The 24,861-nt window shown below is 45.1% G+C and overlaps 1 protein-coding gene across 2 annotated transcripts in view; it reads left to right on the plus strand.

Annotated features, from left to right (window-relative positions):
- The first annotated feature begins 2,387 nt into the window (after nt 1-2,387).
- Nucleotides 2,388-24,861, plus strand: part of LOC123757274 (serine protease inhibitor 88Ea) — a 98,058-nt gene continuing 75,584 nt past the window's right edge. For both annotated transcript variants that reach the window (XM_045740813.2, XM_045740814.2), the window contains exons 1-2: nt 2,388-2,521; nt 2,658-2,815. In XM_045740813.2, the coding sequence (XP_045596769.1) occupies nt 2,437-2,521; nt 2,658-2,815 (243 nt within the window). In that variant the 5' untranslated portion in view covers nt 2,388-2,436. The remainder of the gene's footprint in view (nt 2,522-2,657; nt 2,816-24,861) is intronic.

Below are 24,861 nucleotides of genomic sequence, written 5' to 3' on the forward strand. Positions count from 1 at the left end.
GTTGTATGATATGGCAACCTATCTTATTACCATGGATAAATTACCTGAAATCTTTGCACTGTATCCATATTTCGCTTCCAGTAGATAAACGACATATGAGATTAAGAAAAAGTAGTGTATTGTGAAGACTAATAATAAACAGAAGCTACCCTATGACTTTGTAAAATCTCCATTGCTCAGACAATTATGTATTAGCGATAAGACCTACCATTAATGAATAATGACTTACTTTAAATATATAGCTCTTGAAAAAGAATACTCTCTGTAACTAGCTGACACTGTAATTATAAGGTGTGAAGGATATATGAAATTGTTTACGAAACTGACCTCCGTTGATGTCTGATAAAGACCAATGTGCCTTCTGTAATGGTTGTTGCGCTACCGCTCAGAGCATGAGTATGGGGTGCACAATAAACTAGCTGCCTCCGGCGGCAACAATCAAACCTACCGCGCAGGTTGTCCATCAACTTGACAGTCCTCCTGCAGACCATGATAGGTTGTCAGCTAACTGGTGTCGGTCGCAGACCGTTACAGGTTGTCAGCTATAACTGGTGTCAACCGCAGACCTAAGAAGAAACACATACAGCCCCGCTCCTGTGCCATGTAAGTCCACTACGGGCTCACCATACCCCGCGTTACTTGGCCCGCTCCTGTGCCTGTAAGTACACTACGGGCTCACCATAGCCCATGCTACTTGGCTCGCTCCAGTGCCAGGTAAGTACACTACGGGCTCACCATAGCCCATGCTACTTGGCTCGCTCCAGTGCCAGGTAAGTACACTACGGGCTCACCATAGTCCGTGCTACTTGGCTCGCTCCAGTGCTAGGTAAGTACACTATGGGCTCACCATAGCCCATGCTACTTGGCTCGCTCCAGTGCCAGGTAAGTACACTACGGGCTCACCACAGTCCGTGCTACTTGGCTCGCTCCAGTGCTAGGTAAGTACACTATGGGCTCACCATAGCCCATGCTACTTGGCTCGCTCCAGTGCCAGGTAAGTACACTACGAGCTCACCACAGTCCGTGCTACTTGGCTCGCTCCTGTGTCAGGTAAGTACACTGCGGGCTCACTATATCCCATGCTACTTGGCTCGCTCCAGTGCCAGGTAAGTACACTACGGGCTCACCATAGTACGTGCTACTTGGCTCGCTCCTGTGCCAGGTAAGTCCACTACGGGCTCACCATAGTCCGTGCTACTTGGCCCGCTCCTGTGCCAGGTAAGTCCACTACGGGCTCACCATAGCCAGTACTACTTGGCTCGCTCCTGTGCCAGGTAAGTACACTACGGGCTTACTATAATCCGTGCTACTTGGCACACTCCTGTGTCAGCTAAGTCCACTTCGGGATCACCATAGCTCATGCTACTTGGCTCGCTCCAGTGCCAGGTAAGTCTACTACGGGCTTACCATAGTCCGTGCTACTTGGCCCGCTCCTGTGCCAGGTAAGTCCACTACGGGCTCACCATATCCCATGCTACTTGGCCTGCTCCTGTGCCAGGTAAGTCCACTGCGGGCTCACCATATCCCATGCTACTTGGCTCGCTCCAGGGCCAGGTAAATACACTACAGACTCACCATAGTTCGTGCTACTTGGCTCGCTCCTGTGCCAGGTAAGTCCACTACGGGCTTACCATAATCCGTGCTACTTGGCTTGTTCCACTGCCTTGTAAGTCCACTATGAGCTCACCATAATCCGTGCTACTTGGCCTGCTCCAGTGCCAGGTAAGTACACTACGGGCTCACCATAGCCCGTGCTACTTGCAACTTTGTGTTCCCAGTAGCTGAATGTAAAACAACAACAACAACGCAGACCGAAAATAGTTTGCAGCTGCCTGGTGCCCGGGATGCTCCTGCGAGAACGTGAGGTGCGTCCAGCTTACTGCGGAGTGCGGGTGAGGTGACGGCTGCTGCAGCTTGCCACGTTGGCTGTAGTTACCTGTAAACCATTTCGAGAGTTGTACTCTCGCATCCTGATCATGTATGGTCCGCCACAACTTTGGGATTTCCCGCGCACCAGCACCAATGCAGCCTTGATCATTTGTTCACTTTCCTTCGCCCAAGTCCCCACGTTTTCGTCCGCAGTTGCTAGTTCAGTGTCATATTGACCGGGTGTTGTGAGAGATGATGCATGTAGGCACAGGCTGTAACTTATAGGCATTACACAGGGGATGTCCATCAAATAGCATAGTCGTAATTAAACGAAGTTGCAAACATTTTCAAACAGATCTTCAAACGGGAGCAAAAGTGTAATTTCCCCGCCGCCATTGCAAGCGTTCCGCCTCCCTGGGAGACTCACTCGCACGGAACGTAAAACTATCCAATAAAGTTACTCTTTAGGGAGCAAATTAAAACATCCAACAATATATAAAACAGCAACTTGCAGCGTTATACGCAGTACAAATAAGTTTTAGTGAGGTATATTGTGTGAGGTGAGCGATGAGTAGGGAGAGTATGTGGGGCGAGGAGGCAAGTCTAGCGAGCGCCACCACCACTTGGTCCGTGGCAAGCGACAAGGACGGAGGTGCGTGTCCTGGCTCCTCCCTCCTGCTACCTCTCTCACCAGTCACTCTCACAATAATCACCTGCTTGGATTGTTGTTGTTTTTTTAAGTGAATTTATTAAGAGCGGCTGTTACCACATTCAACCCCCATTTGCAGAACTAGCGAACTGCTCGTTCTCACCTCCAGCAGGAGCTGTCGACTTGGGATCTGAAGCACTTGAAGGTTGTGTGTTCTCAACTGCGGCTCGGCCCACGTCTTCCTCGTCCACCTGCAGGAGCTCTTACACCAAGCCAGAGACTCTACGTGGTCTTCAGGTGAGGCAGCTGCAGTGTTTGGGGCGAGGTACAGTTACTGCAGGTTTGGCCTTGGTTCCAGGCTTTCAGCACATGTACTCGTGGATTTTCGTAGAAAGTTAAATATTATTAACATTATAGATTCACAAGAATTATTAAATACGGTTGCTTATTGACTAATCTAAAATAGCGGCCGAAAGTTACGAGACTTCATTAATGGTTCTTGATTTCTTGGAACTTTCGTCCATGTTAAATTGTTAACTAAATAATCTTTGAGTGTCCCGGGACCCTCGTTCAGCAACACACTATGGAATGTTGAAAACTGTGGACAGCCTAAACACGAAACGAATTAGATATTTTACCATATCGTGACGAGTGGTGTAGGGGTTGACACAAGGACCATTGTGAGAAATTCAAATCCACGACTTTTAGACTGTTGATATAATCCTCATAATACCACGGATGCAAACTTTTTCTTATTCTTCGTAAACCCATAATTTAAATACACACATCCAAGGCAGTATTAGAGGCATATATTGCCAGCCGTAAGCTATAGCATTCACACCCCTCCATCCCCTAATTTAAGGCATAAAGAGTTTAGTTCAGTTAATTTATTACGCACCTCATAACCCATCTTGTGGGGCGGTAGTGGAAAGAGTTAGAGGCACATAATGGGCTCAGGGACTGAACCCCACAATTCATTTAGCTAAGCTAGTTACAATCTTGATGAGCTAGTTACAATCTTGATGAGCTAGTTACAAAATTCTGTGCACATAGTTACATCATCAGTGGGCTCGAGATCGACCTCAAGTACAGGTTCTAAATTAGGCAACCGACATAAGTGGAGAGCTAGTGTCATAATTTATATGTTGATCCTGCACACCGCCCCCCCCCCTCAAGTGAGCAGCGGTGGATAGGTTACAATCACTTGGTACAATCACTACCTACAGTTAGCAAACTGGGGATATTTGGCTAAGACTTCTGGCAGCAGATAATTTTGAGTGAAGCCCGTTACTGCCACTACAGATGCGACATTTGTCTTGATACTCGAGTGTGGCATCTTGAGGCGTCGTGACACTGTTTACAGAGTGGCACCAGCTGAGGCCTCCCAGCTGGACACTCCCGGCTCCCTGGCAAGATGTACCTTGGCCGCAGGACACTCTCGTCAAGGGCGCCGGTAAACCTGTACAGAATATGCTTTGGATGTTGATTCTATCTTTATACGACATAGTTTCTGTAATAAAATATTAAACTCTGATCCTCGACAGTTTGTTGTACTCCACTAACGGTGCTTACAGGGAGTGAGCTTCAGCTCTTGTGCCCAAACAATCTGGGTTATATCTTGTGAATGATCTATTTTACAAATTCGATGCACTTGAAGGTTGTGTTTTCTCAACTGCGAGTTTAATTACCCTGACAGTCTTATTCAAGTCATAAACATTCTGTACATAAATCATCGGTATGTTGGTCCTGACTGGGTGTTATGGACCAGTCGCCTTGGTGGCAGACTCGTAGTGGCGCCTCACACCACCTCATCCCTAACTCTGTCCATGGACCACGCAAGAAAATGCATATATGCTAGTTAGCATTGTAAATGTGTTGCCACGTCTGTGGTAGAAAATAATAATACAAAAACTCATAGCTGGCAGGAAACCTGCTGGGCCTGTAGGAAGCCTGCTCGCCTTGTAGATTATCCCACTTGGCGTGAGGGGACTTTCTTTACTATCATTAGGCAAGGGACGGATGATTTTTAAGATAGTCTGCAATAAGTGACCTACTTGTGTATATTGTTGGACGAGTATTTAAGTTATCTTTTGGCTAGACTGCCAGCATGTGGAGCTCTTAAATATTTGATGAAAGCATAAACATGCAAACTTTACATCCGGATGTACAATCCCAGGTTGGAACCAGTTTCCGGGAATCCCATGAAGTTGCCCCAGCCACCCCCACGCGCTCCCCATGATCGTTTCTCCTGGGAGGCCGTCCCGGAGGGTCCTGGCTCAGAGGAGCGCTCTGAGCCTGACCTTGGCTTTTATGCTCCCCATGTCTCTTCCTGTTTTGTTGGTGGGAACCCGAGGCTCGCCGCCAGGTTCCGTGCATGCTTCTTTCTCTGCCAGCATCTGCTCGCATAGCGTATTCATAATAGTAGTTGCAGCCCGTCCTCATATAGGCCAGATATTTTCAAACATAACATATGAATGAATAACTACAGAAGGCATATTGGCCCATACGAGAGAACTCCTATTTTATATCCACCCAATATCGTTCATATCAGAGTCTAACCTTCGCTTAAAACAATCAAGGGATCCTACTTCTATTACGTCACGCGATAATTGGTTCCACAAAACCACAACGCTGTTACCGAACCAGTATTTTCCACCAACCCCTTTCTTTATGAAAAAAAATCTTTTATAGTTGACCTGTCTTTGGTCTATAAATCGCACTAATAAAGTTCGACGTACCGTGTATTCAAAATGTGTGCTCGTATATAAATTAATATTATAATTGGCACACATAGACATCACAATAGCGTGATATGTCAAATGAACAAATCCACGAGCGCCGTAGGGTCGAACCCTCATCACGGCCCTTGTGAATTTGTTTTTAATTGGTGTATGGCTTTAATTGTAAGTTTAGTTACGGTCAATTATTTGTATTAGTAGTTCGTGTCTGAATCAGTGATGTGGTTCGAACAGAAAACGTCAACAAAGCACTGTTTGAGAAACGTTTGAGCATCAGAGGAGTCTTGTAACCATGCCGTCCTCGTCAACCATCCCATGCTCAATTAAAATTAAATGCTCCTTAATCCAGCCGACGAACCTATTAATGAATGGACAACGGTTTACACACGACTCGCAACTGATGACGTTTGAACAGTTCCGGAACGAGTGCTTCACTGACGAATTTGGTTTGAATCACAACGCTGTAAATGCCTCACCCAGGTACTACAAATAATCGCCAACAGAACCTAAACACCTAACCTATGCCTATATATGCACAATATGCAAATATATTAACTTATATTTGAGAAAATTCCTGTTTTGAATGAACAGCATGTTAAAATTTATGAATTCGTGTGTGGGGTCGACCGCTGGATGTAATTGACTTGAGTAAAGGACGGGTTGGTAAATGCAACAAATGGACACAAGGCCGGTGTGATGGAGGGGGGAAGATCGGCACTCACCCCCTACACTTTGAAGCCATCTTTACAGCACTCTAAACAAGGATCAGACACCCAGGATGGGTCCAGCAGCCTCCCTGGCTGACAAGTGATAATGACCACTTTGAGGAGAACCTTGACCTGCGGGGGTGACCCAGGGTTGTGGGACAATATTCCCTGCCCCACTCCTCTCTGACTGCTGGAGTCAGCCCTTGGTAGCGTATCCTGGAATTGAGAGCAGCGCTGGATGATTATTCCCACTCCAACAACTTGTTTGTGTGTGGAGGTATTCTCCACCATGCTGCAGGTCGGTACACCACCGTCCCTCACAAACAGCCTCGATTTGATCAACCTTTTATGCGATAACAATAATCACATTATGCAAGTTTGAATGCCCCGTTCTCTATATTTAAGGAAGCACACTCGTGCTCTTGCTATTTTCCCCTAAGGTTTCACAGAGTTCTAACATTCTTGTACAGCCATTACCACGCATAGCGCTGCGGGCAGGAAAATTAATCCTAATTTTCCCCAAAATACGACCCACCGAATCGTTTAACAAGCAGGTACCCATTCACTGCTGGGGTGAACAGAGGCTACAGTTAAAGATTGGCGCCTAGTCAGTCCTTCCCGGTAGGATACGAACCCAGGCCAAAGCGCTCGCGAAGCAGCCCGTCCTCCTAAAGTTTCCCAACGTCAAGAAAACGGTCAATTTGAAGTGTCTTCTCCTGACCTACCAGAGGACTTAAAACGGGACAGTAAGTCACTTTCGCCAGCCGCTCCCATTTTCTAGCACACTTTTTGGCCTTCTGTAACGCGTACGTGCTAAAAGCGACGTTTTTTGGAAGACTGGTTATACTCGTCTAGTTGTACTAGTTGTGCTTGCGAGGGTTGAGCTCTGGCTCTTTGGTCCCGCCTCTCAACCGTCAATCAACTGGTGTTCAGATTCCTGAGCCTACTGGGCTCTATCATATCTACATTTGAAACTGTGTTTGGAGTCGACCTCCACCAAATCACTCCCTATTGCATCCCATTTAACTACTTTCAAATTTCAAATGTTTCAAATTCAAAATTCAAATGTTTATTCAGGTAAAGTACATACATACAAGGTGTGATACAAATATTGATGAATTTATAGATAGAGCTAGTACATACAATGCCTAAATCCACTATTACGCAAAGCGTTTCAGGCAGGATAAACACTAAAGACTAAAACTTAATACTAATTGAGATTAGATTATAAAATGTGTTGAGAAAATATAATATAAAAAGGGGGGAACATGGCAGCAAAACGGCAAAAAAATACATTTGGTCGACAAACAGCAGTTTAAAAAAAGACATGGGTTGACAATATAGGGGTAAGGTTGGTTACAGGGAGTTAATTAGGTCGTACTTAGTTTTTATCTTAAACTGGTTGAGAGAGGCACAGTCTTTAACATGATTGGGAAGGTCATTCCACATTCTGGGTCCCTTGATTTGTAGAGCATTTCTAGTTTGATTAAGTCGTACTCTTGGAATATCAAAAAGGTATTTGTTTCTGGTGTGGTGCTCATGGGTTCTGTTACAACCTTCTAGGAAGCTTTTAAGGTCAGGATTGACATTACAGTTCAGCATTTTATATTATATAATATATGTATGTATATATATTTATGTATATAATACAATATGTATGTATGTAATACACATGAGAGGATGTGCAGTGACTTTATATCTAACATATGCAGAGATTTGAGTAGGGGTACCGAGTGATATCTGGGGCCAGAGTTGGATATTGTCCTAACAGCAGCTTTGTGTTGGGTAATTAGAAGACGTAAATGATTTTGGGTAGTAGAACCCCAAGCACAAATACCATAGTTGAGATAAGGATAGATGAGGGAGTAATAGTGTCACCAGGGCAGGGTGAGGAACATAATATCTGACCTAAGAAAGAATGCCAACAGTTTTTGAAACTTTTTTTGATATATATAGAATGTGTCCCTCTTGATATGGAGACATTATAAAGAATTGTTTTCAATGACTAATTTGGGTACTTGGCTTCCACCTGTGGCCCCTTGTGCGAGTACAACCATTAAGTAATGTCTGTCTATCCTATCAATTCCTTTTAGAATTGTGTATGTGATATAATGTTCCCCATAACTCTACTGTGTTCCAGCAACGAAGTAAAATTCACGTAGCCTTTCCTTGTAACTCATGCCTCGTAGTTTTGGAACTAGTCTGGAAGCGTACCTTTGAACCTTCTCCAACTTCGTTTTGTACTTGAAAGGTATGGACTCCGTGCTGGATCTACATACTCTAGGATTGGTCTGACATGTGTGGTACACAAGGTACAAAATGATAAATTACATAAACTTCTAAAGGCAGATCTGATGTTAGGCAGCCTCGCATATGCCGCTGATGTCCTTCTGATGTGGGCTTCAGGAGACAGGTTCGGTGTAATATAAACACCCAGATACTTCTGTCAGTTTTATGGAGGATTTCATCTCCCAGTTGGTACCTTGACTGGCCGCCTCCCTCCACCTAGCTTCATTACTTTATACGAGTTAGTCACCCTGTTTAGCCATTGGCTTTTGTAGTAATTTGTTGGACTTGGTGGACCATTCCTTCAGTTTATCGCGTAGTCCCCGTGGCGCAGTGGTAACACTCGCCCCCGCGCTTTGCCAGCGCTTTAGCCTGTGTTCGTATCCTGGTTGAGAAGGATTGACTAGGCGCCAATCCTTAACTGTAGCCTCTGTTCACCCAACAGTGAATGGGTAACTGGTTGTTAAATGATTTTACGGGTCGCATCCCGGGGAACATAGGATTATAAGGATCTGCCCGAAACGCTATACGTGTTGGTGGCTGTACAAGAATGTAAAGAAATATATATATATATATATATATATATATATATAATATATATATATATATATATATATATATATATATATATATATATATATATATATATATATATATATATATATATATATATATATATATATATATATATATATATATATATATATATATATAATATAATTTTATATGATGTTTGTCCAGGTTATGGCGTAATCTGCTGTCTTCCTCCGTCTTAATCCATCTCATAATGTTCGCATAATCGGCAAAAATTGAGAGGAATGCGTCTGTTCTCTCCGGAAGATCGTTTACATGTGAGAAACAAGAGGTCCAAGAGCTGAACCCTGTGGGGACTCCTCTCGCCACTCTGGGATCTCGTCCCTCTGTGACTTTTTCAGATGCTCCCGTTTCCACTGCAGTTACCCCTCTCTGTAATTTTTGTTGGCTTTCCCAACTTGTGCAATAGTGGGAACACCCACCACATAGGTTCGAACCCTGATCACGGCTCCTACGAATTTTCTCATTGAGGCAGTCACGCTACTGTGATTACTGTGTATTGTGCAATAGTCTTAAGGAGTACTGTTTCAAAGGCTTACAGTCAAAGAATATTAAGTCTGCCGACCTTTCTTGTCTAATTTTTTGTCGCCTGGTCACAGAAATCTATCAAATCTGTGAGTCAAGACTTGCCATCCCTGCACCATGCATGTGACTTGTTACAATGCTCCTTCTCTCTAAGTGTTGTAATAGATATTTCTTGCAACCTTCTCCATCAACTTGCATGGTATACAAGTAGGGAACATTGGCCTGTAGTTCAGTGCCTCATGTTTCTCAGTGCTTCTATATCGGGACTATTACTTACCTTCCAACTCTTTCGTAGGTCATCCGTTTCCACTGACATTAAGTTCAATGCTTCTGCTCCCTCTTTAAGTATCTATGGTGAGGTACCAACTGGTCCAACAGCCTTGTTACAGTCAGGTCTTGCAAATGCTTCCTTACCTCACCAATGGTAACCTCAAATTGCTCCAGTGGTGTTTAGTTTTGACGCACCCTCATTCAATTCGGGGACTTGTTGCTCTAAAGTGAAGACCTTTAGGAATATCTTCTAGACCCTTATAGTTCTTAGTGAACCTGTCCACCCCTTTTCTCAGTTTAATCACTTGTTTGTTCACTGCTGTAATCCTCCTGATTTGGCTGTGAACCAGTTTGTGGTGGCGGTCTGCTTTATTTGCCAAATCATTTTCGAACACGCTCTGTACATCTCGTCTCACGCTGAAGTACTCGTTCCTGGCCCTCTGGTACCTTCCTCTGCTCTCTGGTGTTCTGATATTCCTGTAGTTTCTCTCTTGTTTCTAGCATCCCTGTGTTGCCAGCTTGCATCCCTGTGTTGCCAGCTTGCATCCCTGTGTTGCCAGCTTGCATCCCTGTGTTGCCAGCTTGCATCCCTGTGTTGCCAGCTTGCATCCCTGTGTTGCCAGCGTGCATCCCTGTGTTGCCAGCGTGCATCCCTGTGTTGCCAGCGTGCATCCCTGTGTTGCCAGCGTGCATCCCTGTGTTGCCAGCGTGCATCCCTGTGTTGCCAGCGTGCATCCCTGTGTTGCCAGTGTAACAGACTAGGCTGTTGTAAGAATTATCCAGAGTGGTTTATCGACAAAAGAGAATGAGAAGCTGAGCCGCATGGTGACCTGACCCCCAGGGGAATTCGCGGTGGAAATAACCAACGCTTTGTTCATAGCTGCGTAAAATGAATCATCCTATAGTATTCAGTAAATTAGAGAAAATTAGCCTTTATTCATTTTGCATTAAAATTGTATTGTATAATAGTACTGGATACAATATCAAGAGTATTCTAATTATTGAGTTTAAGTCACCATCAGTGACGTCACGAATCGGATCTAACTTTTAAGGCGGAGTGACCGGCGGTCATAGGTCATCAGGGGTTGACAGGTCTACTATTTCTACTATTTCTACAAGTTTTAATAACCATTTTTGTGATCGGGAACAGCTCTGCCGTTAGATGTTTGTAATTTAATTCAGTAAAATAATTCAACCAGTCTGGATCAATTCAGTATAAACAGAGGATAATTGTTATAACTTAACCGTGCTAAAGTAACTGGGTAAGCGATGCGGAACAATACAAGGTTCTAGTCTGGGCTAGGCCAGACGAGGACAAGTCAGTGTGAATACGGGAGCAGCTGGGAGAGGTCAAACATCTTACCTCTCCCCAAGACATCTAGCTGGTCGCCCAAGGTATAGTTGCTATGGTTATGTATAGAAATAGTCTTCTCATTTGCCATTCAGGTCAAGTAGGGAGTGTTAAAGTGATAGGGAGTGAACACATTTAGATTTTGTTTTAGTTTTCTTTTAATAAATTAAATTTGTTATTAATTTGCATTTTATTGTTTCCATTTGGTTATGTGTAAACTTGTCCTGGTCACGTGGTCCACACGAGGCAGAGTTGTATTGGGCGCCGATTCTAACATCGAATCGGAATCATCATTACCGTGTAATTTATTCCACACTCAAGGTCATCGTTTATAGTGGGGATCAAGCCCCTAGGTTGATTAATTAGCGTGATCGATCCAGACCTCGATCATTGCTCTTGTATTACTGGTCTGGTGGTGGCAGCAGAGGTGACTCTAGGGTTTTGTTCAGAGCTTAGGTCACGTCATACCGGGTGTAGAATCCTAAGTCGGTCAATCGTCTTAGGACCACGTGGCGTGGAGTTGGCTTTGGTAAAAGTTTTGGAGTCCCTTGGTTTAGAAATAAAAGTAAGAATACGGGTAGAGGGAGTAGAAAGAAGGAAGAAAAGAGAGAGGACCCAAACCCGTGTTACAATGGTGCACAGCGGTGGTTTCAACAATTTTGTTTGAAATTGTTGAAAGGCTCACGCGTCTAGCCGTTCGAACACGTGCGCGGATACTAAGGAGACAGCCGCGGGCCAGGATTAGCAGTGCGCCCCACAAGTGCGTTTGAGTGGGGATTGGCGAATCTTGGGTCATGCGGGCTGATATGATTAAGGTTAGTTAGTAAGATTAGGCTGTTAAAATTAGATTTATTGAAAAGGAGACCGCTCCGAGTTGATTGGACTGGGTACCATACTCGACCCATTGCAATTAATTCAGAGGTGTTGGGAGCCACCATACTCTCAACAGCAGTTCCTTGAGGGCTGTCGGGGGCGGATATATCTGTGGGACGCCAGTAGATAGTCCGAGGGCGTTATTAGACGACCCAAAACGCTAAGGAAAAACGTAATCCGTGAAGGGCGTTGCGGCCTCCGAGGGACGGACTAGTAAACTACCTAGCAGCGATTCAACAACTAAGTGATCGCACACTTAGTGGAGGTTGAGTCGTCCCTAGTCATAATTGTTGCTGAAAGCTGCGTGTCGCTCTGTTGGAACCTAGATGGTGTGGCCTCTAGGCTAGGTGTGGTACGGCGAGCCGGTAGGAACAATTATAAGATTAAGTCGAGTGCAATTTTGAATTAAGTATACTTCAATTTATAAAGTAATTTCCGTTTATTTGCGTTGTTCTAGATTAATTTTTTCCCCTAAATTCAATCCCCGGTTAAAATTTTTCCCAAGTGTTTAGCGTTTTCTTGCATATTAGGCTAAGTGCGTACGTTAAGTTTTGTTATTCCCTGTTCTATTAGTCTAAGTCAGAGGCGTTGTTGCTAGAGTGTAGTTAATCCTCTGGACTTAGGGCTATATGTCGGTCACGATAGATAAGTGAAGGAGTTTAAGGGATAATAAGTTGCGTGTAAATGCTTAATAGAGTCCGTGGTATATTTCTAAGTATTTTGGGATAAGTTTTCGGCTAAGTCGATGTCGGAAACTCGTTAACTGTAATTAATTTGTATTCGTGGGTCACGTGTATGATCTGGGCGTCATTAGGATTCTCCAGTCGATGCGCGTGATATTTTCTAGTTTTTACCAGTAAGACGGTAGAATTGTGTTTGTAGACTTAGAATTCTGTTTTCAGTAGAAACGTAGGTGGAAAATTTTCTAAGTCCAGCTTGGGCTAGAATCTGACTTTTTGGCGGAAATTCTAATTTTCAGGTTTCGTGTATATCCTAGGGTCAGTATTACTCTCTAGTGCGCGCAAGGGACGTAATTCTGTCCGTAAGCATTAAACAGTGATAATTACATTTTTTGCCGAATTTAGTTATTTTTTCGAGAAAATCGTGTCGTAATTTTGTCAGAGTCCATTTGAGGTGAAAATCTCGGATTTTGACGAAAAATCGAATTAGTGAGTGTTGAAACCGCCCGATGTGTCAGTATTGTTCTGTATACAACGTCAGTAGTAAATAATAACGTATTTATATCTGGGAACGAGAAACCCAAATTTTTGTGAATTAAAGGAGTTTTGTGATATTTGGGGTGATAGAATTTTTTTTTTCCCTCGGAGTCAGAAAAATTGGCAGAGTCCAGCAATTGAGTAAAAACGCAGTTTTTTGATAAAAATTCAATTTTTAGTAAGCATTTATAGGTCCTGGGTGTCTATATTAATCGCTAGAGCGGTTTATTAACGTAAAACTAGTTATTTTTCCTTCAGAACAAAAATTTTGATTTTTCAGCGTTTAAGCGAAAAAGCGCGGGACTTAGTTTTTTTCAGCGCAGCTGGTCCTGCTCCATCAGTCATCAGTGGCCACGCTGCTCACTTCAAGTGCGCTTAGTATTCAAATTCAGTAAATATTCTTTATTAATCCATCACGAGTGCTACGCGTTAGTTGCGTTATCATTTAAATTGTTTTATATAAATTAGATTCTTTAATTTTTTTTAACGTAAAGGACTTAGGTTTCAGCAATAGACCTGCGGGATATTTCACGGTCAGACACGAGTGCTGGGTAGACACTCATTCATTGGATTCACTTCAACGATTCTCTCGATAAATCGGTGTATTTCCTATTTTGGGGATTTAGTAGTTTTCTCTTAGAAAAGAGTTGATTTTTTTTTTTTTTTTTTGTATAAGATCACTGTTGTAGTGAGTCCGGGTCGAGGGTGTACTAAAGGGTAGTTTAGAAGAGACGTGGCACACCAGGAATCACAGAAAATGTTTAACCCAGATAATGGCCAGTCAGTAGGGACCAGTGGGAATGGGAGTGTAGAGGACAGCACCTCTTCCGACACCACTGGGGACCACCTAGGTACACCTCATCCGTCACTACAACAACCCCAACCCCATCCTCAATTCCCATACCAACCCCATCCTCAGTTCCCATACCAACCCTTCCCCCAACCCCAGGCCACTCCATACCCATTCCAACCCCAGGCCACCCCATACCCATACCAACCCCAGGCCACCCCATACCCATACCAACCCCAGGCCACCCCATACCCATACCAACCCCAGGCCACCCCATACCCATACCCATTCCAACCCCAGGCCACCCCATACCCATACCCATACCCATTCCAGCCCCAGGCCACCCCATACCCACCCCAACCTCAATCCACACCCCAGCCTGAGGTCACCCACACCATACCTCAACCCCAACCTCAATCCACACCCCAACCCCAGGCCACCCACACCATACCTCAACCCCAACCCCAGGCCGCCACAGCCTTAGACAGGCAGATGCGCACGGAGACGCCGGGCACTCAGTTGTCGCCATACGTAGAGGCGTTAAGTAAAGGCGAGGGAGCCAAGCCGAGGAACTGTGGCGCGGGTTCATCAGGCGGGAAGCAGCCCTCAGCTGCAAGTTCGAGCCATCCTGCGCGGGGTACCAACAGAGATCCGCGGAGGTGTTACTCCTGCTGGAAGCGCGGGCATATACAGAGGGATTGCGAGGTCACTCCTACGAAAGCATGAAAGCAGGCTCCTAGTGATGGTAGGCCTACTTTTGAGGTGAAAGTGGAAGGTGTGAGATTGACAGCTTTTGTTGATACAGGAAGCCAGGCGACGGTAATTAAAAAGTCAGCCTTCAGCAATTTTAAGTATGCACGTCTTCAACGTTGCGCAAAGACATTAACAGCAGTCAATGGGGAAAAGATTGAGATCGTAGGTCAAGGTACAGTTAATTTTGAGATTGGTGGGGAATTGCAGCCTCACACATGTACGATCGTAGAGAACCTTGATTTTCCTGGTCACATCTTAATGGGAACTGATTTTCTGTTGCGATTTGATTATTCCTTGTCTGCTCAAAAAGGGGCTAGGAACTGCAGGTTGCAGTTGGGACAGACTTCCTACCCAGTGGAGATGATCGACCATCCCCCAGTTGTAGCTTCAATTAAGAGGAAGCTGAAATATAATGCGCACTATCCAAAATTGATTTTTAAGTCTCTTCCAGACACAGTTAAGAGATCATGCGCATTGCATGCATTGACCAAACAGAGTTGCCCACCACATTCTGTTAAATTTATTAAAGTAGCCGTGGGACGTCACATACAACCAGGTACCACCCTTCAGGTGGCTGGGAGATGTGATAGTTTATTAATTCCTCATCACTTAGTTGTAGTGCTCGATAAAGGTGCACTCATTCCAGTTGTCAATCTTTCACATAAGACTTTTCGCTTCAGGGCAGGTGATAGGGTATCTCAGGGAACCATGGTGGAGGACACAGAAATCTTTCACCATGAGTCAGCTGAGACGCCAGCCGTCACTGCACAATGTAGTGCACTGAATATGTTGAATACTAAAACACCATCCAAAGTACAATACGAGACGAGAAATGTTGCACAGAATGTTGAGGAAGTGGAAAAATTAATTTCAGCACTTGATTTGCAACATGTTGCACAGGCAGATAGGAAGGCACTGAGAGGAGTTTTACGAAAATTCCCGAAATTGTTTGCGACAGAGGATGACCAGATTGGTCTCCTTGATAAGATCGAGCACACCATTCCAACTGGTGACCATTTGCCTGTGTACACAAGACAGTGGAGGTTGCCGGAACAGGCAAAGAACATTATCAGGGAGGAGTGCCAGAAAATGTTGAGACAGGGCGTGATAGAGCCTAGTACGTCACCGTGGCTCTCTCCTGTTGTGCTAGTTCGGAAACCGGACGGTAGTTATCGTTTCTGTGTTGACTACCGGAAGGTGAACGAACTAACTAAGGGTGATGTGTATCCGTTGCCCCGAATACAGGAGATAATAGATCAATTTGGTGCTGCTAAGTATTTCTCAACTCTTGACGCAAAATCGGCGTATTGGGCGATTCCGGTGGCAGAACAGGATAGGGAAAAAACAGCATTCTCGGATGGTAGGCACACTTATCAATTCCGTAGGATGCCGTTTGGTTTGAAGACAGCGCCTTCGTCGTTTCAGAGGGCCATCAACTTTATCCTTAGTCCGGTACTGGGTAGGCATTCTTTAGCGTACCTGGATGATGTTGTGATATATTCCAGGACGTTTGAGGAACACCTACAGGACTTGACTGAGACTTTGAAATTGTTAGATCAGGCAGGTTTCAGGCTGAATGTTCAGAAGTGCACCTTGGCGGCTCAGAAATTCAAATTTCTGGGGTTCCAGGTGTGCCCAGACGGTATCCGACCTGACCCAGATTCTTGCCGCGCCATTGCTGACATGCCTATTCCAAGGACAGCAAAGGACGTGCGTAGGTTTTTGGGGGCGGCCGGATATTTTCGTCGTCACATTGAAGGTTTCGCTGGCATTTCAGCACCCCTGACTGATCTGACAAAGAAAAATGCGAAGTTTGTGTGGAAATCAGAACATGACGAGGCCTATCGCAAACTGAAAGACCAACTAATCACGACACCGGTATTGGCTATTCCTGATTTTGAGAAAGAGTGGGAAGTGCACACTGACGCCAGCGGTATTGCTATTGGCGGGTGCTTAATTCAGCGAGACGCAGATAATTTACCCCATCCAGTAGCCTATTTCAGTAGGAAGGTCAAAGGACCTGAAGTTCGTTATTCAGCTACGGATCGGGAGGCACTGGCAGTAGTAGAATCAGTTAGGTATTTCGAGCCTTACCTATTTCAGCGGCATTTTGTAATCTACACAGACCATCGAGCGTTAACACATATATTTAAAAAGCGAACGAAATGCCCACGAATGTCACGCTGGTCTCACGAACTTTCGGCCCACTCATTCCAGATCTTGTACAAGCCTGGTCCAGCACATGTTGTGCCAGATACGCTAAGTAGAAATATAGCGGCAATGCAGATTAATGAAAATATTGAAACCATTCCATCGGATAAAATGAGAGAATACCAGATGAACGAGCCGAGATGGAAAGAGATTATTGAGTATTTAGAGGGAGGAAAATACCCCAAAAAGAAAAAGAATTTACCTATACATGATTTTGAAATGAAACAGGGCGTCCTGTATTATGTTAATAGCCAGAATGATAGGGCAGTATTTCAGCTAGTTATTCCGGACGCGTTGCGGTCATCAGCGTTAAAGCTTGCGCATGCTTCAAAAATTGCAGGGCATCCGGGGATCTTTAAAACGCACTTAAAAGCAAAGTCTCTATTTTATTTTCCAGGATTACTTTCTGAGGTAATCAATTTCGTGAAGTCGTGCCCTCGTTGCCAGAGGAGGAAAGGTACCCTTAAGGTACAAGCCCCACTTCAGGAATTTCCTGAAATTCGTGAACCGTTAGATCGTGTGGGGGCTGATCTGATTGATTTACACCACAGTCATTCAGGTAACAGATATGTGTTGGTGCTAGTTGACCATCTGTCTAGATACACTACACTAGTTGCATTACCTCAGAAGGATTCTCGTACGGTTGCAGATGCATTCTTGCGTAGGTTCGTTACTGTATTCGGACCTCCTAAAGTTTTAGTCTCTGACCGGGGTCAAGAATTCAATGGGAATATATTTAGAGAAGTTTGTAAGATTTTAGAGACAACTTCGGCTTTTACAACGGCCTACCACCCACAAGCAAACGGAATGACGGAACGGACTAATCGTTCAGTCAAGGATATGCTTGCAATCCTTGCTGAACATGATGCAAACACCTGGGATGAACACCTACCCTATGTTCAGTTCGCCTTGAATACTGCCATCCACCAATCAATTAACACCCAACCACTACATTTGTTTACTGGTAATTCATGCAATTTCCCGTCAGGTCTGCTTAACAGACATAATGTTGCATACGGGGAGGACTATCCTTCAGAGGTCCTTGGTAAAATGAGAAATGCATGGAATATTGCAGCTGAAGCGTCCAAGAAGGCACGGACTCGGTATGCTCATTTTTATGACAAGAAAGTGCGCCCTCTTGAGTTGAAGGAAGGAAGCCTCGTATTGAGAGTGAATGAGGCTGCGCCCGCCAATCAGAGCAGGAAACTAGCTCCGAGGTGGCGAGGACCATATAGAGTAATCAAAAGGGCGGGGCCAGTTAATCTTGTTATAAAAGGAGTGTTCGAGGACCAGGTGGAAAGGACAATTCACGTAAATAAATTGAAACAATATCATGCTAGAGAGGAATTAGAACTGCCTTCAGCGGGTCTAGTTCCTGACTCAGCAGTGCTGACTCAGGGCTTCACCGACGAGTCAGAAGATGAGGATGACCCTCTGTCATCGCTCATCAGTAGTCAGGTGCAGTCTCGCCACCCTATGGTGACGAGATCTCGCGCTGTACAGTAAAGTAACTTCCTTAGTTAGTATAATTTAGTATTGACTAGATTTTCCTGTAAAGGCAATGAGATGTACTATGTCTATACTTGACTCAGGTAGCAACTTTTACCGTGCTCTGGGGTTCCACCTCCACCAAACCCAGAGTATATCTATGCTTCCGCTGTGTTGTGTCTGTCTGTTCCCAGGTCTGATTGGTACACCGACCCAGTTGTTCCAGCCACACGTGAACCCTTGTCTGTAAAGACCGAGGGGGGAGGCACGTTACACAAAGCCCTCCCCCCACCAGACCCAGTAACCCATACATCAGTTACTTTGGGGATGAGTGACTGTCCAAGAGTCACCCGGCCGACGCCTCACGTCACTAACGAGGTTGTCAGGGCCAGCGAGCTGTCCACATTATAGCAGTCACCGGAGGTGCCATACAACGCCGGGGTAGCTGTCTCGAGATCACCAATACCCACCTGCTGCGTCATCAAGACTGCAGTCATTCCAGCAGTGTTGGAGGAGAGGTCAAGAAATGGAAAGCACGTAGCAGTACTCAAGAATTTCGCCGGAAGATTAATGATTACGTCATCTGAAGTAACAAGAAAGCAGAAGTAAGGCGGTCACAGGTGGAAGGCACGGTTTCCCTACAGAGTACCGGGACTCGCCAATAGAAGGTCGCAAAATTGTCTCCTTTGGCCTAAAGTCGGCGGTACGAGGGTATGCACAGTTGGTGTTTACGGCCTAGTAACCTGGTGACATCAAGAAACGCCTGAGATGACGTGAGCAATGATGGAAGACGAGATTCACCTGTTCTGCAAACAAGCAACCCGCCTCTACGACCTTCTAACATCACTCCTGCTAAGAGACACCGTTGGTACATCCAGTCCTGCTCTGCTGTGGTCATCTGCGACAAGTTTAACATCAAGACTACCGTGTGAACTGTGATTGATATGAAGGCGTGTGGACTGTCGAGAGCAAGATTAATGGCCGAAGTAACAGTATTCTACAGCTGTCACTTGGCACTCCGCTCTACTACACTCTGTCGTCATTCAAGAGTACCGGATGGGAGTACAAGAGGACCAGGTATTGATGTCTACACATGAGAAGAAGCAAGATCGACACCGTCATCGTCAGCGACTACATTCAGCATCCAGCAGCATCGATTTTTTTTTTTCGATTACTCAATATGAACAATTGATACAAACAACAAAGTTGGCTCTGAACATCTGTGTAAAGAACATCTGGACACTTTTGTTTAAATGTTGAAAAACAGATTTAAAATAATTCTGGTATAATATATGAAAATTTTACTCTATAAATTGGTCAGTAATCAAAATCGAAGCCCCTGTGTAATTGTCTCAGCCCAGAACAAACGGTTATGGAAAATTATGTTGTGCTATTTTTTTCAGAATGTTTGAACACAGGAGAGGCGGACCAATATAAACATTGACACTTCTAGTGAGTGAGAACACTTGGCTGTACAGTCAGCTGAAACCTGTGATATAGTATAGGAATTTTTATTTTTAGATACATGTAATAAACGTTAGGTGTGTTCCTTGATGGGGAGTGGTTAGTACACGGATGTGAACTTGATAGTTCCGTAGTACGCTCCCGGATGACTGAAAGTTCAGTCTGATGATATAACTTTAATGTTTGTTTGAGCACGGTGTGGCCGGCTCTAGAGGACACATGGACTTGGCTAGTGAAGAGCCAAGAGAGTTTAATAGCTAGTTTTTGATGGTAGAGTAGGGACATGTTATTTAGCTATGTCAGTAAGGGTAGGATGTATGTTTCCTGATATTGGAGGATTGCTGTCAGTTGACAGCTGAGAAATTTATGAAATATGGACATGTTTATTATGATGTTGGACTATTATTTGTCGAATTTTATTAGTTAGGTTAGCTTTTGTTGTGGCATGAGTTGAATTGTGGGTTTGGATACTAAACCTCGTGATTTTTTAACAAATTAACAAGGTTTACTAAGTGCTTGTGCGGGGGGGTTGTAACAGACTAGGCTGTTGTAAGAATTATCCAGAGTGGTTTATCGACAAAAGAGAATGGGAAGCTGAGCCGCATGGTGACCTGACCCCCAGGGGAATTCGCGGTGGAAATAACCAACGCTTTGTTCATAGCTGCGTAAAATGAATCATCCTATAGTATTCAGTAAATTAGAGAAAATTAGCCTTTATTCATTTTGCATTAAAATTGTATTGTATAATAGTACTGGATACAATATCAAGAGTATTCTAATTATTGAGTTTAAGTCACCATCAGTGACGTCACGAATCGGATCTAACTTTTAAGGCGGAGTGACCGGCGGTCATAGGTCATCAGGGGTTGACAGGTCTACTATTTCTACTATTTCTACAAGTTTTAATAACCATTTTTGTGATCGGGAACAGCTCTGCCGTTAGATGTTTGTAATTTAATTCAGTAAAATAATTCAACCAGTCTGGATCAATTCAGTATAAACAGAGGATAATTGTTATAACTTAACCGTGCTAAAGTAACTGGGTAAGCGATGCGGAACAATACAAGGTTCTAGTCTGGGCTAGGCCAGACGAGGACAAGTCAGTGTGAATACGGGAGCAGCTGGGAGAGGTCAAACATCTTACCTCTCCCCAAGACATCTAGCTGGTCGCCCAAGGTATAGTTGCTATGGTTATGTATAGAAATAGTCTTCTCATTTGCCATTCAGGTCAAGTAGGGAGTGTTAAAGTGATAGGGAGTGAACACATTTAGATTTTGTTTTAGTTTTCTTTTAATAAATTAAATTTGTTATTAATTTGCATTTTATTGTTTCCATTTGGTTATGTGTAAACTTGTCCTGGTCACGTGGTCCACACGAGGCAGAGTTGTATTGGGCGCCGATTCTAACATCGAATCGGAATCATCATTACCGTGTAATTTATTCCACACTCAAGGTCATCGTTTATAGTGGGGATCAAGCCCCTAGGTTGATTAATTAGCGTGATCGATCCAGACCTCGATCATTGCTCTTGTATTACTGGTCTGGTGGTGGCAGCAGAGGTGACTCTAGGGTTTTGTTCAGAGCTTAGGTCACGTCATACCGGGTGTAGAATCCTAAGTCGGTCAATCGTCTTAGGACCACGTGGCGTGGAGTTGGCTTTGGTAAAAGTTTTGGAGTCCCTTGGTTTAGAAATAAAAGTAAGAATACGGGTAGAGGGAGTAGAAAGAAGGAAGAAAAGAGAGAGGACCCAAACCCGTGTTACACCAGCGTGCATCCCTGTGTTGCCAGCGTGCATCCCTGTGTTGCCAGCGTGCATCCCTGTGTTGCCAGCGTGCATCCCGGTGTTGCCAGCGTGCATCCCTCATTGAACTGTGGGGTCCTCCCATTCATTTAATTATTCCTTTTGGAGCAGGACAAACATGTGTGCTGCCTCTTGACACTTGTGGGCGATGTAGTCCATTTCTTGTGCAGTTTTTACTCAACAGTTCTGTTCTACATGGTATTTATAATAGAAATTTTCTTGTCTCATAGTTCAACCTGTCCTCACACTAGGCTGGTTAAAGCAGCGGCCGTCTTCCCCAGACGCATTCATCAATTCTACCATCTGTGTATTACAAATTGCTTTGTTCTAGTATATAAATTAATGTTACACATTTAAAATTCCAAGTATAGTTAGACTTAGGTTAGATGTTTAGGTTCTGTTGCTGATTATTAGTATTGGAAGTACGTGTGGTGAAGCATCTATAGAACCGAGGTTCGAACAGAGGATGTCAGCACAGCACTGTTAGCAGCCCGTCCTCCAAACAAAGACCCAAAAGTTATTCCATCCACCCGCCAAACCCCCTGGTGTTTATGCAGCCCGTCCTTCCAACAAAGATCCAAAAGTGATTCCATGCAGCCACCAACCCCCCTGTTTATGAATGAAAAGCGGTTTACACACGACTCTCAACTGCTGACGTTCGAACATATCCGGAACAAGTGCTTCACTGACGAATTTTGTTCGAACCGCATCGCCGTTAATGCTTCACCCACGTACTACAAATACAAATAATCGCCAACAAAACCTAAACGCTGAACCTAACCTATGCCTATATATACACAATATGTTAATATATTATAATTATACTTGAGAAAATTCCCGTTTTGAATGAACAGCATGTTAAAATTTATGAATCCGTCTGTGGGGTTGACCGCTGGATGTAATGGACTTGAGTCGAGGACAGGTTGCAGCTAGACATGTTCAGTCATCAGTTGAGTCGTGTGTGAACCACTTTCCATTCATAAACAGTTTGGCGGCGGGATTAACGAGCTTGGGCCGTTGTTTGAGGAGGAGCTGCATAGTTACCATTCCTTGTACGCCAGTCTCTTCAGATTCAGATTCAGATGTTTATTCAGGTAAGGTATATACATACAAGTGATGTTACATTAATGGATTGATATATAGATAGAGCTAGTACATACAATGCCTAAAGCCTCTATTACGCAATGCGTTTCGGGCAAGAAAAACATTAATATCTAGAACTTAATACTAATTGAGCATAAAGAATAAAAAGTGTTGAGTACAAATACAAATAAAGATAAAAAAAAGGGGGAACATGACTGAAAAAGCAGCACAAATACAATAGGTTGACAAACAGTGTTGATTAAAAAAAAGAAAATAACAGACATGGGTTGACAATAGAGGAGGGAGGTAGGTTACAGGGAATTTATTAGGTAGTGTTTAGTTTTTATCTTAAACTGGTTGAGAGAGGTACAGTCTTTAACATGGTTGGGAAGGTCAGGGGGGGGGGTGCCTGTTGACACCTTACTACAGGGGGGGGGGTGCCTGTTGACACCTTACTACAGGGGGGGGGTGCCTGTTGACACCTTACTACAGGGGGGGGTGCCTGTTGACACCTTACTACAGGGGGGGGGTGCCTGTTGACACCTTACTACAGGGGGGGGGTGCCTGTTGACACCTTACTACAGGGGGGGGGGTGTGCCTGTTGACACCTTACTACAGGGGGGGGGTGTGCCTGTTGACACCTTACTACAGGGGGGGGGGTGCCTGTTGACACCTTACTACAGGGGGGGGTGCCTGTTGACACCTTACTACAGGGGGGGGGTGCCTGTTGACACCTTACTACAGGGGGGGTGTGCCTGTTGACACCTTACTACAGGGGGGGGGTGTGCCTGTTGACACCTTACTACAGGGGGGGGTGTGCCTGTTGACACCTTACTACAGGGGGGTGTGTGCCTGTTGACACCTTACTACAGGGGGGTGTGTGCCTGTTGACACCTTACTACAGGGGGGGGTGTGCCTGTTGACACCTTACTACAGGGGGGGGTGTGCCTGTTGACACCTTACTACAGGGGGGGGTGTGCCTGTTGACACCTTACTACAGGGGGGGGTGTGCCTGTTGACACCTTACTACAGGGGGGGGGGTGTGCCTGTTGACACCTTACTACAGGGGGGGGTGTATGCCTGTTGACACCTTACTACAGGGGGGGGTGTGTGCCTGTTGACACCTTACTACAGGGGGGGGGGTGTGCCTGTTGACACCTTACTACAGGGGGGGGTGTGCCTGTTGACACCTTACTACAGGGGGGGGGGGTGTGCCTGTTGACACCTTACTACAGGGGGGGGGTGTGCCTGTTGACACCTTACTACAGGGGGGGGTGTGCCTGTTGACACCTTACTACAGGGGGGGGGTGTGCCTGTTGACACCTTACTACAGGGGGGGTGTGTGCCTGTTGACACCTTACTACAGGGGGGGGGTGCCTGTTGACACCTTACTACAGGGGGGGGTGCCTGTTGACACCTTACTACAGGGGGGGGGGTGCCTGTTGACACCTTACTACAGGGGGGGTGTGCCTGTTGACACCTTACTACAGGGGGGGGGTGTGCCTGTTGACACCTTACTACAGGGGGGGGGGGTGTGCCTGTTGACACCTTACTACAGGGGGGGGGGTGTGCCTGTTGACACCTTACTACAGGGGGGGGTGTGCCTGTTGACACCTTACTACAGGGGGGGGGGGTGTGCCTGTTGACACCTTACTACAGGGGGGGGTGTGCTTGTTGACACCTTACTACAGGGGGGGTGTGCCTGTTGACACCTTACTACAGGGGGGGGTGTGCCTGTTGACACCTTACTACAGGGGGGGGGTGCCTGTTGACACCTTACTACAGGGGGGGGTGTATGCCTGTTGATACCTTACTACAGGGGGGGGGTGTGCTTGTTGACACCTTACTACAGGGGGGGGGTGCCTGTTGACACCTTACTACAGTGGGGGTGCCTGTTGACACCTTACTACAGGGGGGAGGGTGTGCTTGTTGACACCTTACTACAGGGGGGGGGGGAGTGGAAGGAATCCCATGTAAACAATGACTGAGATAGGACAAGTGGTCAGCTGGAGTTACTGGTCCATCACGTCCACACACAGGCTGCAGTAGCCTAGCGTCCCTCGGGGCCGGACCTGCCGTATTGAATTTTTTGTTAAAGTTAAAATTAGGAATGTTTGCGAGGTCGGGGCTCCCAGGCCGTCGGTCATTTGAGAAATTGGAAGAATTTTTGGTGGATGTCCATAGTAGGTTTT

This window comes from Procambarus clarkii, chromosome 13 (assembly GCF_040958095.1).
Source record: "Procambarus clarkii isolate CNS0578487 chromosome 13, FALCON_Pclarkii_2.0, whole genome shotgun sequence".
In the NCBI taxonomy this organism is placed as follows: Eukaryota; Metazoa; Arthropoda; class Malacostraca; order Decapoda; family Cambaridae; genus Procambarus; species Procambarus clarkii.